Consider the following 16,880-nt stretch of genomic DNA (forward strand, 5'->3'; position numbering starts at 1 on the left):
CCCTGATCAGACTTCTGATAAGCCCTTGTCGGAAATCTTTGGGAGGTCCACAAGCGGCAACTGGAGACCAGAGGAAGCTTCTATAGAATCCTGAGGCTTCCCTCCCTTTTGACCTGGGCTTTAGCTCAGGTCCTCTCTGTAAGTTTGTAAAACGCTCAGCTGAAGGCCTCTCTCCTCTCTTCCAGGTGTTTCAGAGACGTGTGGATGGCTTGGTGGACTTTCACAGGAGCTGGAGAGAGTACAAGTACGGCTTTGGGAGCAAGATGGGCGATTTCTGGTTGGGGAATGACCTTATTTACCAACTCACAGATACAGGTAGATCTCAGACCCTGCATATCACTTTGTGCATGTATGTCTGCAGAACTTAACTGATTATAACTTAACATTGCTCTTTATTTAGTGAGTATTTGCTCATTGTAAAATGTTTCCTCACACTGATTTAGTTTCTGAAATTTATCACAGGTGGTGACATTTTTACTACTGGAAGGTGTATCATTGAGGAATGCTTGTTTGTTGTGTGTTCCAAAGACAGTAGAAATAATACCTGGTATTCCACAATACTCCGGGAGAAGAATTATGCATGGCTGAACAGCCTAGGCTAAACATCACTAGTGGGGGGCGGAGATACACACCAATATACTGCAATATATACATATGGGAAGTGTTGCTGATGCTGAAACCAGGAAAATTACCATAAAATTGTTGTGTATCTTATTGCTTATTACCTGTATTGTGTTATTGTACCTTATTGCTTGCTATCTGTATTGTGTTGTGTACCTTATTGCTTGCTATCTGTATTGTGTTGTGTACCTTATTGCTTGCTATCTGTATTGTGTTGTGTACCTTATTGCTTGCTATCTGTATTGTGTTGTCAGTCACCCATCAGAGATCAGGATTGGCCTGTCAGATTTCTTTTTCTCCACCCCAGATATGGATGGAGCACCCTCGGCTCCCATATCTGCTGACAACATCTCACCACTAGCCACCCTTCTGCCATGGCCTGTTCACTATCCACGCCTGCCCCACTGGCTCCCAAATCACCCCCAAATCCCTGATATTGTTAACTACCTTTGTAAAGTCCCCATCAAGATGCTCTAGTAATGTTTAGACCCCTTGCAGGATACCCATAACAGAACCCCCTGCCCCATCACCTGACTCCCTGTGCCCTTGTATAAAGGCTCACACATGTCCAGCTATCCAACTTAATGCACACCCAACCACACAACATGACCAACCACACAGGGCCCTATCTCTTAAAGAGACACTGAAGCGAAAAAAATATATGATATAATGAATTGGTTGTGTACTATGAATAATTACTAGAAGATTAGCAGCAAAGAAAATATTCTCATACTTTTATTTTCAGGTATATAGTGTTTTTTCTAACATTGCATTATCCTATAATATGTGCAGATTACACAACACTCAGCATTCAAAATGAGTATTTCAGAGCAGCCTGTGAAGTAATGACCTCTCCTCTAGCAGAGAAAAAGAAAACAGTTTACTTACAGATGAGATAATAAAAGTCAGATAACAGCCCTCTCCACGACTTTGAAAGTCGTAGAGCTTAAGTGCTTTTTTCCATAGAGATAACAACTGGAGTTTCTTAACTCTTCCTGTACTGGAAACAATTAGACTGATGTATCTGATCTTAATGTTTTATTACTTAGCTGTACTACACATACAAATCATAATATCATCATTTTTTTTTCGCTTCAGTGTCTCTTTAAGAGGCACCCGTGGGCCGGTGCCATGGGCGGCCCCTCGGGGGGGGGGGGGGGGGCGGCCTCCTATATGGTGTGTTATTTAATTTATTTAAAATTTTTCCTCTGGTCCTCTGGAGTGGACCTCTGGATTATTTTATTTTTTTTTAAGGGAGGGGGGGAGGTTTGGGGGCGAGTCTGGTCCAGCCCAGGGTAGCTGCAGCTGGCACCTGCCCTCCCCATCCATGCCTGGCAGTGGTTTAGTCCCGACCTCCTCTTCAGCGGGGCTGAGCCTGTGAGTGTGTGACAGAGCAAACCACTGGCCAATGAACTGCAGGCGGCAGGGTCGGAAGTGCGACCTGAAGCTGCATAATTCATTTCCTGACAGCTTAGCAGGCAGCGCGTCTTACTCTGCAAGGGTCCCTGTCTTGCCTGATGTCTGCAGCTTTTCTGCGCAGCGTCAGGTTTTCTCCCTCAATCCCAGCCTCCTGCCTCATCAAGCTCAAGGGGAGAGGGACACTGGCTGCACAAACATCACGGGCACTCTCCATGGTAAGACGACACCTTCTCTCAACTTAATTGGTCTTATCTGCCTGTCACTTCAGCCCTGATCACACAGTCCAGCATGTCTCTGTCCCTAGTGTGTAACCCTTTCACTGCTGGTGTAAGCTGATTTAGCTAGCTGCAGCACTGATACTACTATCTAAACTGGGGGCACCTATATACCTACTATCTAACTGGGGACACCTATATACCTACTATCTAACTGGGGACACCTATATACCTGCTATCTAACTGGGGACACCTATATACCTAGCTACTATCTAACTGGGGACACCTATATACCTAGCTACTATCTAACTGGGGACACCTATATACCTAGCTACTATCTAACTGGGGACACCTATATACCTAGCTACTATCTAACTGGGGACACCTATATACCTACTATCTAACTGGGGACACCTATATACCTACTACCTAACTGGGGACACCTATATACCTGCTATCTAACTGGGGACACCTATATACCTACTATCTAACTGGGGACACCTATATACCTACTATCTAACTGGGGACACCTATATACCTACTATCTAACTGGGGACACCTATATACCTACTATCTAACTGGGGACACCTATATACCTACTATCTAACTGGGGACACCTATATACCTACTATCTAACTGGGGACACCTATATACCTACTATCTAACTGGGGACACCTATATACCTACTATCTAACTGGGGACACCTATATACCTACTATCTAACTGGGGACACCTATATACCTGCTACCTAACTGGGGACACCTATATACCTGCTATCTAACTGGGGACACCTATATACCTGCTATCTAACTGGGGACACCTATATACCTGCTATCTAACTGGGGACACCTATATACCTACTATCTAACTGGGGACACCTATATACCTACTACCTAACTGGGGACACCTATATACCTGCTATCTAACTGGGGACACCTATATACCTACTATCTAACTGGGGACACCTATATACCTACTATCTAACTGGGGACACCTATATACCTACTATCTAACTGGGGACACCTATATACCTACTATCTAACTGGGGACACCTATATACCTACTATCTAACTGGGGACACCTATGTACCTACTATCTAACTGGGGAGGGACACCTATATACCTACTATCAAACTGGGGACACCTATATACCTACTGTCTAACTGGGGACACCTATATACCTACTATCTAACTGGGGACACCTATATACCTACTACCTAACTGGGGACACCTATGTACCTACTATCTAACTGGGGACACCTATATACCTACTATCTAACTGGGGACACCTATATACCTACTATCTAACTGGGGACACCTATATACCTACTATCTAACTGGGGACACCTATAAACCTACTACCTAAACTGGGGACATTTTCTGCTGAAATACTGCCCACGTTGTGATTGTTTTCTGTTGAAATGATGCCCACATTGCGATTATTCTCTGGTGAAATGTTGCCCTCATTGTGATTATTCTCTGGTGGAATGTTGCCCACATTGCAATTATTCTCTGCTGAAATGTTTCACTCATTGGGATTATTCTCTGGTGAAATGTTGCACTCACTGCGATTATTCTCTGGTGAAATGTTGCCCTCATTGCGATTATTCTCTGGTGAAATGTTGCCCTCATTGCGATTATTCTCTGGTGAAATGTTGCCCTCATTGCGATTATTCTCTGGTAAAATGTTGCACTCATTGCGATTATTCTCTGGTGAAATGTTGCCCTCATTGCGATTATTCTCTGGTGAAATGTTGCCCTCATTGCGGTTATTCTCTGCTGAAATGTTGCCCTCATTGCGGTTATTCTCTGCTGAAATGTTGCCCTCATTGCGGTTATTCTCTGCTGAAATGTTGCCCACATTGCGATTATTCTCTGCTGAAATGTTGCCCACATTGCGATTATTCTCTGGTGAAATGTTGCCCACATTGCGATTATTCTCTGGTGAAATGTTGCCCACATTGCGATTATTTTATGGTGAAACATTGCCGCATTACGATTATTTTATAGTGAATTGCTGCCCCATTACGATTATTTGGCACCTATGGGGGGGACCCCATCCAAATTTTCGCAAGGGGGCCCAGCAGGGGCGTAACTAGAAGTCACTGGGCCCCCCTGCAAAACTTTGGATGGGGCCCCCTACCCCCCTCACTTTCTGCACAGGTAACCGGAGAACCAATGTTAATCAATTGGCTAGTGCACACTTGAATGTGTTTTCCCCATGCAGATAAAAACAGACAGCAGCAAACCACTGCACGCATTTTCTCTATCAATTACATTAGCTCCTGTGATAAAAATTGCATGTTTTCCCACATACAGACAAACATGGTGTGCAGAAAACACGTACAGAAAACGGACATACAGTGTGCTCCCAGCCTTAGCTTATTACACTCCCTCTGTCCATCTCTGATGGAGCAGAACTGGCTCTGCAATCTTCTCCAGCATCACTACAGTACACAGCACTTGGGGAGGGGTAGAGGTTGGTGGCTGGGCGCTGTACACAAGAGCCTGCTACATACTGAATAGGGACTGTCTACAAATCTTTCTACGATTCTTTATCAGTAGCTGAGCAGATGCAGTCATTAGAACAATTGTGCAGAGAGCAGAAAGTTTTTTTTTCCCTCTCCGTGCCATTACTTGTCAGTGTCTCAGGACAGGGAAAATAAACCTCTCCCCCCATGGGGCCCCCTGTGGCTTCTGGGCCCCCCTGCGGCAGCATCCTTTGCAGGGTCTATTTTTACGCCCCTGGGGCCCAGTGATTTCTAGTTACTTCCCTGACTACTACCTAAACTGGGGATACCTATAGCCAGCTATCTATACTGGGGACACCTATAGTATGTCTACATTGGGGACACCTATAGACATGGCTACTTTATACTATACTTATACTAAGGCCTCGATTCATAAAAGTGCCTGCGAGCGGGGAAAGTGGAGCGGGGAAACACCGCTGTCGGTATTTCCGCCTTCAGGGTGGTAATTCATAAAAATGTTTCCTGTTGTGACAGGCGTGCGGAGATACTCCGCTGTAGGCAGGCGTTAGGCTGTCGGGAGACATGCGGAAGCCGGAGAAGCAGGCGGAATCCCTCCGTGCGGTGTTCTCTCTGCAGCTGCTTGGGAGGTCTGTCCCATTCACTGCAACGGATTCCGCACGCTTCTCGCCACATCAGAGGGAGCGGTAATACCCGTCCGCATACCGCTACCTCTAATCTTTATGAATTGACATTTGTTACTTTTGCTGTGATAATCACCGCGCAAGGCGGTGATTGATCACTCTGCTCGTGGATGTCGGCTTTTCATGCGGAAAAAGCCTTTATGAATACATATTTTGCTGTGTGGTCGGTAAAGCGAGCGGCTTTCTGCATTTCCTCATGCGGAAATGCTTTATGAATCGAGGCCTAAATCTTTATATAGCGCCAACATATTACACAGCACTGTACAGATTATGTATTGTCTTGTTACTAACTGTCCTACAGAGGGGCTTACAATCTAATCCCTACCAATGCGAGAGCGCTAACCACTCCGCCACCATGCTGCCATACTACTGTACTATATCGTACTGCCATCTTCAGCAGTACTTCACAGAGTATGTAGTCATGTCACTGACTATCATCTGAGGAGCTTACAATCTAATCCTGCCATAGTCTAATGTCCTACCATATTATTATGTATTTATATAGCACTGACATCTTCTGCAGCACTTTACAGAGTACATAGTCATGTCACTGACTGTCCTCAGAGGAGCTCACACTCTAATCCTACCATAGTCATAGTCTAATGTCCTACCATATTATTATTATGTATTTATATAGCACTGGCATCTTCTGCAGCACTTTGCAGAGAACATAGTCATGTTACTGACTTTTCTCAGGGGAGCTCACAATCTAATACCTACCACTATTTTGTGCGAGAGAACACTGGCTAATGTGTATTTTTTTGGGGGTGGGAACATTTCCTACTTGCTTTTTTAGGGTCACTTTTCTTATACCCGGGGAGAAAACATGGCCCCACCGACTTTGGGCTGCACTCTTACTAGGAAGTTTTAATTGGTCACACCCACTGTATGTTATGGACACGCCCACTGCATTATGTGGCCACGCCCATTTTTCGCCGCGGCGCGCTTTGCGTGCCGCCAACGCCCTCGGGGGGGGGGGGGGCGCCATAGGTTTGGGGTGCCTAGGGGAGCCCAAACCCTAAATACAGCCCTGCAACCACACAACAAATTGTTTACCTGACAAGTACGTACACACACGCCAACCAACTAAACAACCAACTTACTTAAATACTACAGTATGTGTGCAAGCTAAATGACAAATTTCACAACATGTCCGCTTTCAAAAACAATTAAGTTGTTCAAAAGACTTGTACACAGTCGCACGTGGTCAACCTGTCTGATAGTTGGTCAGATTGATCCACTGGTTGGATCTGGCAAACACCCTGTTATCAGTTGGTCATCTGGTTGTTTTTCAGCCGCACACATGCCCAACTTATCTTTCAACAGACAAGTTGGGAAGATAGTTGGACAGATTGTTGGTAGGTGTGTATGAGCCTTAAAGAGAGCTTGTAACAAAAAAAAGTTCCCCTGGGGGGAACTCACCTCGGGATCGGGAAGCCTCAGGATCCCAATGATGCTTCCTCCTCCCCTGTAGCTGCAGGCAGTCCAGCGCTGGCTCCCCCGAAGTGTCCCGGAATCCTCCCTCAACAAGGCTGACAAGCGCTGATCTATTTACCTTTCCTGGCTCCTGCAGGGGCGCTGTTGCAGCTCTCCGCATGGAGATAGGCGAAAATACCCTCTGTCGGGTCCGCTCTACGGCGCAGGCATAGGAGACTTGCACCTGCGCAGTAGAGCAGCCCAACAGCGATCGGCTATTTTCGCCTATATCTGAGCGGAGAGCCGATATTACACCTGTGCTGGAGCCGGGAAGGTAAATACAGTATTTACATCCCCGCTGTTCGGGGAGCTTTATCGACGCTGCTGTGGGAATGAGGAGAACGGAGGAAGCCTCAATAGGAAACCAGAGGCTTCCCCCACCCGAGGAGAGTACCCCCCCAGGGGAGGTTGTTTTTTTTTGTTACAGGTTTTATTTAAGGGTGTGGTGAAAAAAACTGGCAATGACTCACCAGCATGACCCTACAGGCGATATGCCCGTAGGGTCGTGCTGGTGAGTCATTGTCAGTTTTGTTTTTTGTTTTTTTTAGGTGCTACTGTCTGATTCCACTTCATCAAGACCCCCTGACCATAGCTCCTGTATTCCCTTGATGTCAGACAACCTTAACCGTGACAGGACATAAAATGATATAAAGAGTCTGACGTTTCATTATTTTCTAACGCCCATCCTAGCGGCAAACACCTGCTATCTCACATACATTGCATGGCTATTCTGTAAGTTGTCTTTTTATCGGTGGACACCTCTAGATTTACTTCGTGTCTGATGGCATCGATATTCCTCTTCCAGGTCGATATCAGCTGCGGGTGGATCTGGAAGATTTTAACCACAACAAAACGTATGCCACATACAGTGGCTTCAAATTGGAGAGAGAGAAAGAACTTTACCGGCTGCAGTTCAGAGGATTTACCGGAGGCACGGCAGGTAGGACAGTCTATTCATCTTTCTGTGTGTTTTATAATTGTTGCCTGTGAATATACGACATGATGGGGATAGTCTTTAACTAATTTCGTACTAAAGGCTCTGGTCCCTTTTTTTTCTATCTGTCACTTCCTGATAACTGTGATTTGCTCTCCTCTCAGTGATTAAAGTGACACTGAAGTCTCTTAAAAATTAATTTTTTATAACAAAATCCTCTTTAACATATTATCCCTAACTAAACCGCAGCATCCCCGTGGCTGTAAGCTATCTAAATCCCCGCTTAGTTTCTCTCCCCTGCAAAATTCACGACTTTCTTGGTCGTGGATTTTGCTGGCAGCATTAGCTTCCGTGTGAGGCAGGGCTATGAGCCGCAATTTTTCGGGATGGGTGGAGCTCTCTCTCCACGCACCTATAAAGTTCCCACCTTTTCTTCAGATTCATTCTAGTTATGTCTAAGGGCGCATCAAGCCCGACATGCTTCATTTTGATCCTGTAGAAGCCCATCTTCCAATAAAGTTTATCGGCTTTTATGAACTCTACTGAAGTCTGCTGATCCATCTCTGTTGAAATCTATGGCCTAATAGTGAGGAATAGCGACCCAGCATCAAAGGCAATCAAACCAAACTATCCCCTTATTTTTCCACACTACTCAGTTGATACAGCAGGCCCACCCCACCTCATCCATAAGTACCTCCCCAACCCAACATCTGCAAATACACCATACCTACTCCAGGCCCTCGCACATCCCCCCCCCCCCACACACACACACACACCAACCCTCATGTGTAAACTCCAATACAATCAATTCTCATGATTAAAGATGTAGGCTGTCCAATAATTTTTTTCTGACCAATCCCATAGCTGGAATAGCCCCCCCCCCCCCCTTCTTCACCAACAATGAGAAGAGATGCCATTTCCCCTGACCCATCCTTATAAGTTCCTCTACTTTCTTATAATATGTTTTCTTGCAATGGTGGTGACTAATTCTACCAATGGCCTTGCACTCAAACTGTTTCTGCCACACCAGCATCCTCCTGATTTACAAAGATTGACAGATTAGTATCAAAGATGTTCCTGGGGATCAAATTTAATGTGCAGAATGTTTCCACCTCCCTTGAAAAACTTCTCACCATATGGCACTCCCACCTCACATGAACCAATGATCCGGTGATCATTTTGCATTTCCGACATAAGTCGGTATTAGCTAGACCATTCAGATTCACATTACATACCATCTAGATTTATGTTAATACTGAAAAATCTTGGCCCGGAGATCTGGATTCCTTATTCCAACTAATACAGTAAGATGGAGGAACCATGTGCGAGATTGCATCAATTAATAGGTAATTCTTCGATAACACCTCAATTCACCTTTGTTTCAGTAAGAACCATTGTTCATAGATACCCCTTTCCCTTTTTTCAAGCCTCCTAAAAAATGTGTTACTAGCATACGACCAAATGGTGGCATCTGGACAGAGTTTAGCCGGGAAGGGACATCTAACTTTTTATTTCCCAGTATATGTTTGAACCTCAGTTCTGTATTCATGTTGTAGGAAATTAACCAGAACTTACTCCTGGCTGGTCCAAAATCTGGATGGAATGTGAGAGACACCAGCGGGGAGATACCTCACTAGGCTGCCCATAGCTTGTATGGTATATCGAGCAATGCATCACTGATTTCATGCTGAAATCTATTGGTAATCTATTCTACAGGACTGGATTTACTCCACAGGAGCCTATAGGTACAAATGTCCTAGCACCTTAGGCTTCACCCTCCATGAACCCGCAAACCCCCACCGAACTGCATCGCAAGTGTGCTGGCTGTCCCAACTGTCACTTCTCCCTTATTTTCCTTGCCCATCATAGGTAGCCACATGTGCTCCTTAGTATTAGGTAGCCAGATGTACCATCAACATTAAGTAGCTAGAGATGCCAAGTATTGGGTAGCTAGAGGAACCTCCGTATTAAGTAGCTAAAGGTGCCCCTGACTGAAGGGAAATCTCGTCAGGGGAATGCCAAGACCAAGGTGAGTAACCTCTCATTTACACTCTGCATGGGTCTCTGCATAGGTAAGGAGGGAAGTGAGTCGCCTTTCCATTATCGGGCGACTGTAGGCATGTGCCTACAGTGCCTTGAGATAAATCCGGCTCTGGTAATCTATGTGCAGTGTGTGGAAGGAATCCATCCCTCTCTGACCAGATTCAGATGGGAGAGGGATAAAACCTTTGGCCACATCAGGTCGCAATCCGATAATATATGGGTACCATTCATGACTTTTTCTCTTTGTCTTTTGCAGGTGATTCTCTTGGAACCCATAAAGATCAGGCTTTCTCCACGAAGGACAAAGACCGGGACCGTGCTGAAACTGTAAACTGTGCGGTTCTGCATAAAGGGGGCTGGTGGTACAACGCCTGCCATGACTCAAACCTCAACGGGCTGTACCTGCGCGGGGAACAAGAGAGAAAAGGCAGAGGAGTTCAGTGGTCCTCCTTCAAAGGAAGCTACTACTCCCTACAAATGGCAGAAATGAAATTCCGACCGGAATAGTAGAAGACAACGTGTTACCATTTTATGTTCATCTGAGCTCTGGGATGAAACCTTCGGACCTCTGTGTCCCTGTTCCTAGCTAAGTCTACCTCTGTCTGCGCTTTCTGGAGCCAACAAGAAACAATTGTCCACCATGGGTTGAGGCCTTCATGTTCATGGATGGTTTCTTAGGCAGAAACACACATTTTAACTCCCCGAAACCAGGCGGGTGACTATAAATCACTGGACCCCCCCTAGCAGATTTTGGCGCTCCCCTCCAGCGTTCACACCCCTCCCCTTGCCTCTTCTTGGTGAATGTTACAGCCCATCTTGCAAGGGTCATACAACAAGTGTGGCCATCATGATCTTCACACCCATAACAAATGTAGCCACAAAACACCTGATCTTGAGGACGGGCCCCTATATCAGAGGGAAGTTAGTAGTAGGGGACCCCCCACAGCTCTGGACCCCAATGCAGTGACAGGGGCAGCTACCCAATGGTTATATCCCTGCCCAAAACCTCTCTTCTGTGATATCTCCGTTCATGTCAGTTTGACGATATATATGCAATAGCAGTTGTATGGCAGACATTCCAAACGGGCACCTGGTAAAACGGGCTCAAGGACATCCACATAGTGGAATATTGGTAAATGTAATATTATTCTAATGTCCCCGATAGAATATTTGTAAATTTACTACATCCCGGATAGTAGAATATCGGTGCCCAGCATAACACTAACTTCCTGCTACATACACCTAACTCTAATCTACTCCTAAACACTAACCTCCCCCATCTACTCCTAACACTAAACAGTAAACAGTGCCAAAACCAAATATCACTGCTGGCAATGCATGGCAAAAAAAAATATTCACCATGACTGGCTATACTGGGGTCACCTATGACTGGCTATACTGGGGGCACACCTGCCTGGCTATACTGTGGGCACCTATACCAAGCTTTACTGTGGGCGACCATACCTGGCTATACTGTAGGCACCCATGCCTGGCTATACTGTAGGCACCCATGCCTGGCTATACTGTAGGCACCCATGCCTGGCTATACTGTAGGCACCCATGCCTGGCTATACTGTAGGCACCCATGCCTGGCTATACTGTAGGCACCCATGCCTGGCTATACTGTGGGCACCTATACCTTGATATACTGTAGGCACCCATGCCTCTCTATACTGTAGGCACTCATGCCTGGCTATACTGTGGGCACCCATGCCTCTCTATACTGTAGGCACTCATGCCTGGCTATACTGTGGGCACCCATGCCTGGCTATACTGTAGGCACCCATGCCTGGCTATACTGTGGGCACCTATACCTTGATATACTGTGGGCACCCATGCCTGGCTATACTGTAGGCACTCATGCCTGGCTATACTGTGGGCACCTATACCTGGCAATACTGGGAGCACCTAAACCTAGCTATACTGTTGGCACCTATACCTGGCTATACTAGGTGCAACTATAATGAGGGCACCTATACCTCGCTATACTGGGTGCACCTATACCTAGCTATACTAGGGGCACCTATACAGGGCTATACTGGGGGCACCTATACATGCCTATACTGGAGGCACCTATACCTGGCTATACTGGGGTTACCTATACCTGGCTATCTGTACTGGGGGCACCAAGTGGTGAGCTCCTATAGCACCTATACCTGGGGAGGGGGGGGGGCAACCAATTTTTCACAGGGGGGCCAAGTGATTTCTAGTTACGCCCCTGGGATCCAGAGTCACATCTATGGGATCCAGAATCACAAGTTTAAATGTGATTCCAAAGAAGTCATGATTTAACCCTACACTATTGAATGCAATTGCTCTAAAAATGTTTCGGGCATCATTCTGTAATTGGAACACTGCTGACGAACCACCGCCATAGTGTGCCACTGGAGAAGCGCTTAGCTGATCGCCAGTTATCAGCCAACACTGCTGGGGAACCACCGCCATAGTGTGCCATGTAGCAGTGCTTTGCCGATCGCCAGTGATCAGCCAATGCTGCTGGGGAAACCACCGCCATAGGCTGCCATGTAGCAGTGCTTTGCCGATCGCCAGTAATCAGCCAACGCTGCTGCGGAACCACCGCCATAGTGTGCCACTGGAGCAGCGCTTAGCCGATCGCCAGTAATCAGCCAACGCTGCTGCGGAACCACCGCCATAGGCTGCCATGTAGCAGTGCTTTGCCGATCGCCAGTGATCAGCCAGTGCTGCTGCGGAACCACCGCCATAGGCTGCCATGTAGCAGTGCTTTGCCGATCGCCAGTGATCAGCCAACGCTGCTGGGGAAACCACCGCCATAGTGTGCCACTGGAGCAGCGCTTAGCTGATCACCAGTGATCAGCTAACGCTGCAGGAATCAATCTGTTGGGCCCCGGCCTATAGAGGCATCTGGCCAGGAACATGTATTACAAAGTGATTGCACTAGTTTCCGATATTTATTTTCACTTTGCATACAGAGCACTTTGTAATGTTTACTGTGATCCTGTTTCATGGTGTAATCATTGTGCTATCGAGATTTTCTATCAAATTTTTTCAATAAAATCATTAGTCTAATTGAGGGTGTCTGAGTCTCAGTATTATCATTATTAATATCATTTTCATTCACTGCCCCAATGACCCCAGATGGCAACCTGTTCCTCCTCTGTGGCCAGCAGTGGGGATAGTCCTGGATGGCGATGGACCGTGGGTGCCTCTAAATTGGTCAATATGTGCAGTAACTTTGCGATGCATTTCGGTATATCCACGCCTTTGCCGCTTGACAATATACCGAAACCCCCACTGGTCGCTGGATTCCGCGGAATTAAGAATTCCGTGATTCCGGCCAGAATTTGGTGATTCCGTTCCGTTATGACGGAACAAAATTGGTATATCACTTTGGCGGAATTTCCGCGGAAAAATATGAAATTCCGCTGAATTTTACGGAATGAACATTTTTTTTTCCCACCTAACTGATTTTTCCCTAGTAAGAAGTATTTCTGCTCAACAGACATCCTTTTTTCCCTCCGGAGGAGGAGGGTCTTGTCTTCCAGGGAATTGTAGGATTTCAAAAGCCGGCTTACATACATTACATTCAATCCGGCGGAATTTCGAAATTGCCTGTGAAATTCTGCCGGTATCCATTGATGGTTTTGAGCTGAAAATTCAGTTCAATGACATCAAGTCCTAGAGAGAGACAGAGCTCATTTTTCTCTTGGATATATCACAATGGTACATGCTAGGCTGGCTTCAGCATGTAGCATTGTAGTGTGTAGTGTTGGTGGTATAATGGTTAGGACAGCAGCCTACCAAGCGGTAGGCCTGTGTTTGGTTCCTGGCCAATGTGAGTTGGCTTTTGACATCTTACAAATCCCTAAGCACGCTCATTTTTCTCTTGGATATATCATAATGGTACATGCTAGGCTGGCCTCAGCATGTAGTGTTGGTGGTGGTATAGTGGTGAGGAGAGCTGCCCACCAAGCACTAGACCTGGGTTCGATTCCAGGCCAAGGTATGTAAGCTGGCTTTTGAAATCCTACAATTCCCTGGAAAACAAGACCCTCCGGAGGAGCAAGGAGAAAAACGGAGTAAGGGAACAGTCAATAGGTTCTATGAGCCACCATATAGTATAAACACGGTTCCATTTGCGATTACTTTAATTTTTCCATCGGAATCCGGAATTCCGCGGAATTTCGCAAAAAATCTGACGGATTTTCATAGCGACGGAATTAAGTACTGGCGGAATCCGCAAATTATGGCGGAACGGAATTTGTTCTTTCCGATCATCCCTACCCACAGCCCCTCTGTTGAACCTTACACCTCCATACTGACCGACCGCAATGACTAGGCCACAATTAGGGCTAATGCCCTGCCACTGGGACATGTAACCAGGCCACCAGCAAACTACGGGACTGCCGCAACCCCTAGGGACTCTCTCTCTCTCTTTCTTTATTTTTCTATCTCTCTACACTATTCTCCATAGGTATTCTGGGGGGCATCCGAATAGCTGCAGAGCTGTTGAGCGCTGCAGAGAATGTGGCGGTTCCACTCACATAACACTTGGATGTCCCCTCGGGACCTTCCACTATGCTCTATGTAACCATGTATTATGTTCCATGCACCCTGTACTCACTACTAAATGTATTGTACATTACTGCTTGCGTTTTGCTGTACCATCACCGACCCTGTATGTGCCAAAAATAATTCCGGGTACAACCCCGTTGTACTTGGTGAAATAAATGATTCTGAATCTGATTCAAAGAAGCTCTTTTGCATAAATAAAAACTGAAGTGTTTTAACTCTTCCTTTACTGGATACAATGGGCTCGATTCACAAAGCGGTGCTAACCCAGTTAGAGACTTTAGGCGTGATAACCATTTTTATCATGCCTAAACTCAGTTTAGGCATGATAAGTTTAGGCATGATAAGTTTAGGCATGATAAGTTTAGGCATGCTAAGTTTAGATAAGTTTAGATTGCATGCAAAGTCCTGCACGCAAAGCAGCGCCATTAAACTCTATGCAAAGTGAACCAGACTTTGCTAGCACAAAACTTTTGATCAGCTGTGCACTGCGGTGCTAACCCAGTTGGTGCTTAAACTTATCACGCCTAAAAACTTATCATACCTAAACTTATCATGCCTAAACTTATCACACCTAAACTTATGACACCTAAACTTATCATGCCTAAACAGAGTTTAGGCGTGATAAAGGGCTTTTCACCACGGTGCTAACTGTTAGCACCACTTTGTGAATCAGGCCCTCTATGACATTAGTAGCAAAGAAAACAGTCTCATATTGTTTCCAGTACAGGAAGAGTTAAAACACTTCCGTTGTTATCTATGCAAAAGAGCTTCTCTGAGCTACTGTATATATACTAAACTAATATATGAATATTTTCTTTGCTACTAATGTTCTCTTTCTTACCTGTACTATACATACAATTCATGATGTCATAAGTTTATTTTCACTTCAGTTTTGCTTTAAAACACAATGCATTTACAGTTAGAATCTGATGAGAGAGGCATCTAACCCTTCCACACACTACAAATAGATATGTAAAGTGATTCAGCGTGAAATCGATTGACTATCGGACTGCAGCACCGTTGCACTGCTCTGTACTATGAGCCATCGATGTCCCGCCACTCCCGACCTGGCCCTCATGATCTCACGCCCAGTACGATAAATCATTCTGGCCAAGGATTCATTGAAATAAATGATCAGCGGACATCTCGGTGCATCAGTCTCTGGCAGACACAATCACAGTGACTGAATCTGCTGGGAATAAAAAAAAAATCTTATTTTACTAATATTATAAACTAGCCGACCCGCGGCGTAGCATACGCCACATAAGAGGGCAAGAAGGGGGTATTGGGCACAGCGGCGGGGAGGGGGGTTGGACCCTCCCTCACCTGGGTCCCCCATGTGCTCTACCTCCAGCTTAAGCTCAGCAGTAAATCCCCCCCCCCCCCCGTCACCTGGGTCCCCCATGTGCACTCCCCCTCCTGCTTAAGCACAGTAGCAGCCGCCACTATTAGTAAGAGGCAACGGGCGGGGATAACTCACCTCTTCCGTGTTCCATCGTGCGTTCCACTGTCATCACTTCCTGCAATGCCGCACGCTGTATTGGTGTAATTTGCCTTTTTAAAACAGAGGGAAATCTGCAATAATTCAGCTATAAGTGAACATTTGTGGTTACCCACAATGCACTGCTACTAAATATGCAACTTACCCCTTTTCCCCCTTGGTAACCCAAGCAAGCATCCAGAACCACTGGTGTATAGCATGGTATATAGCTTTAAATTTTACACAGCCATATCAAACCCACATGTGACAGCCTGTTTAAGACTGGTCCTTATCTGTACATGGCGGGGATTGATACAGCTGTATGAGATAGGGCTTGGACCAGTACAACAGAGTAACCAAGCAGCTCAGGGTGACCCAAACCACTCGGAATGTATAGGTGAATGGAAAGGACCAAAAAGCCCTCCTACTAAAAAAAACAAAGCTTGGTGTAATTTGCCTTCTTAAAGGAAAACTTAAGTCAAATAAAAAAAATGACATTTACTCACCTGGGGCATCCCTCAGCACCCCGAAGCTGGATGGTGCCCTCGCAGCCCCGCTCCGATCGTCCTGTCCCCGCCGGCGGCTACTTCCGGTTCGGCGACAGCCGCCGACAGGCTGGGAACGCGGCTGATTTTCCGCGTTCCCAGCCGCTGCTATCACCCTCTATGCTGCTATAGCGTATATATAGACGCTATAGCAGCATAGAGGGTGATAGCAGCGGCTGGGAACGCGGAAAATCAGCCGCGTTCCCAGCCTGTCGGCGGCTGTCGCCGAACCGGAAGTAGCCGCCGGCGGGGACAGGACGATCGGAGCGGGGCTGCGAGGGCACCATCCAGCTTCGGGGTGCTGAGGGATGCCCCAGGTGAGTAAATGTCATTTTTTTTTTTTGACTTAAGTTTTCCTTTAAAACAGAAGAAAATCTGCAATAATTCATCTATAAGTGAACATTTGTGGTTACCCACAATGC

General features: G+C 46.1%; 1 protein-coding gene across 4 annotated transcripts in view; it reads left to right on the forward strand.

Moving 5' to 3' along the window:
- LOC137562472 (ficolin-1-A-like) overlaps nucleotides 1–13,876 on the forward strand; it is a 72,633-nt gene extending 58,757 nt beyond the window's left edge. For 2 of the 4 annotated variants that reach the window (XM_068273841.1, XM_068273844.1), the window contains 3 exons: nucleotides 186–315; nucleotides 7,708–7,842; nucleotides 10,136–13,873. In XM_068273841.1, the coding sequence (XP_068129942.1) occupies nucleotides 186–315; nucleotides 7,708–7,842; nucleotides 10,136–10,386 (516 nt within the window). In that variant the 3' untranslated portion in view covers nucleotides 10,387–13,873. Of the gene's footprint in view, nucleotides 1–185; nucleotides 316–7,707; nucleotides 7,843–10,135 lie in introns of all 4 variants that reach the window. The other 2 variants (XM_068273843.1, XM_068273842.1) reach the window with 2 other exon arrangements.
- The last annotated feature ends 3,004 nt before the right edge of the window (nucleotides 13,877–16,880 follow it).

This window comes from Hyperolius riggenbachi, chromosome 3 (assembly GCF_040937935.1).
Source record: "Hyperolius riggenbachi isolate aHypRig1 chromosome 3, aHypRig1.pri, whole genome shotgun sequence".
NCBI lineage: Eukaryota > Metazoa > Chordata > Amphibia > Anura > Hyperoliidae > Hyperolius > Hyperolius riggenbachi.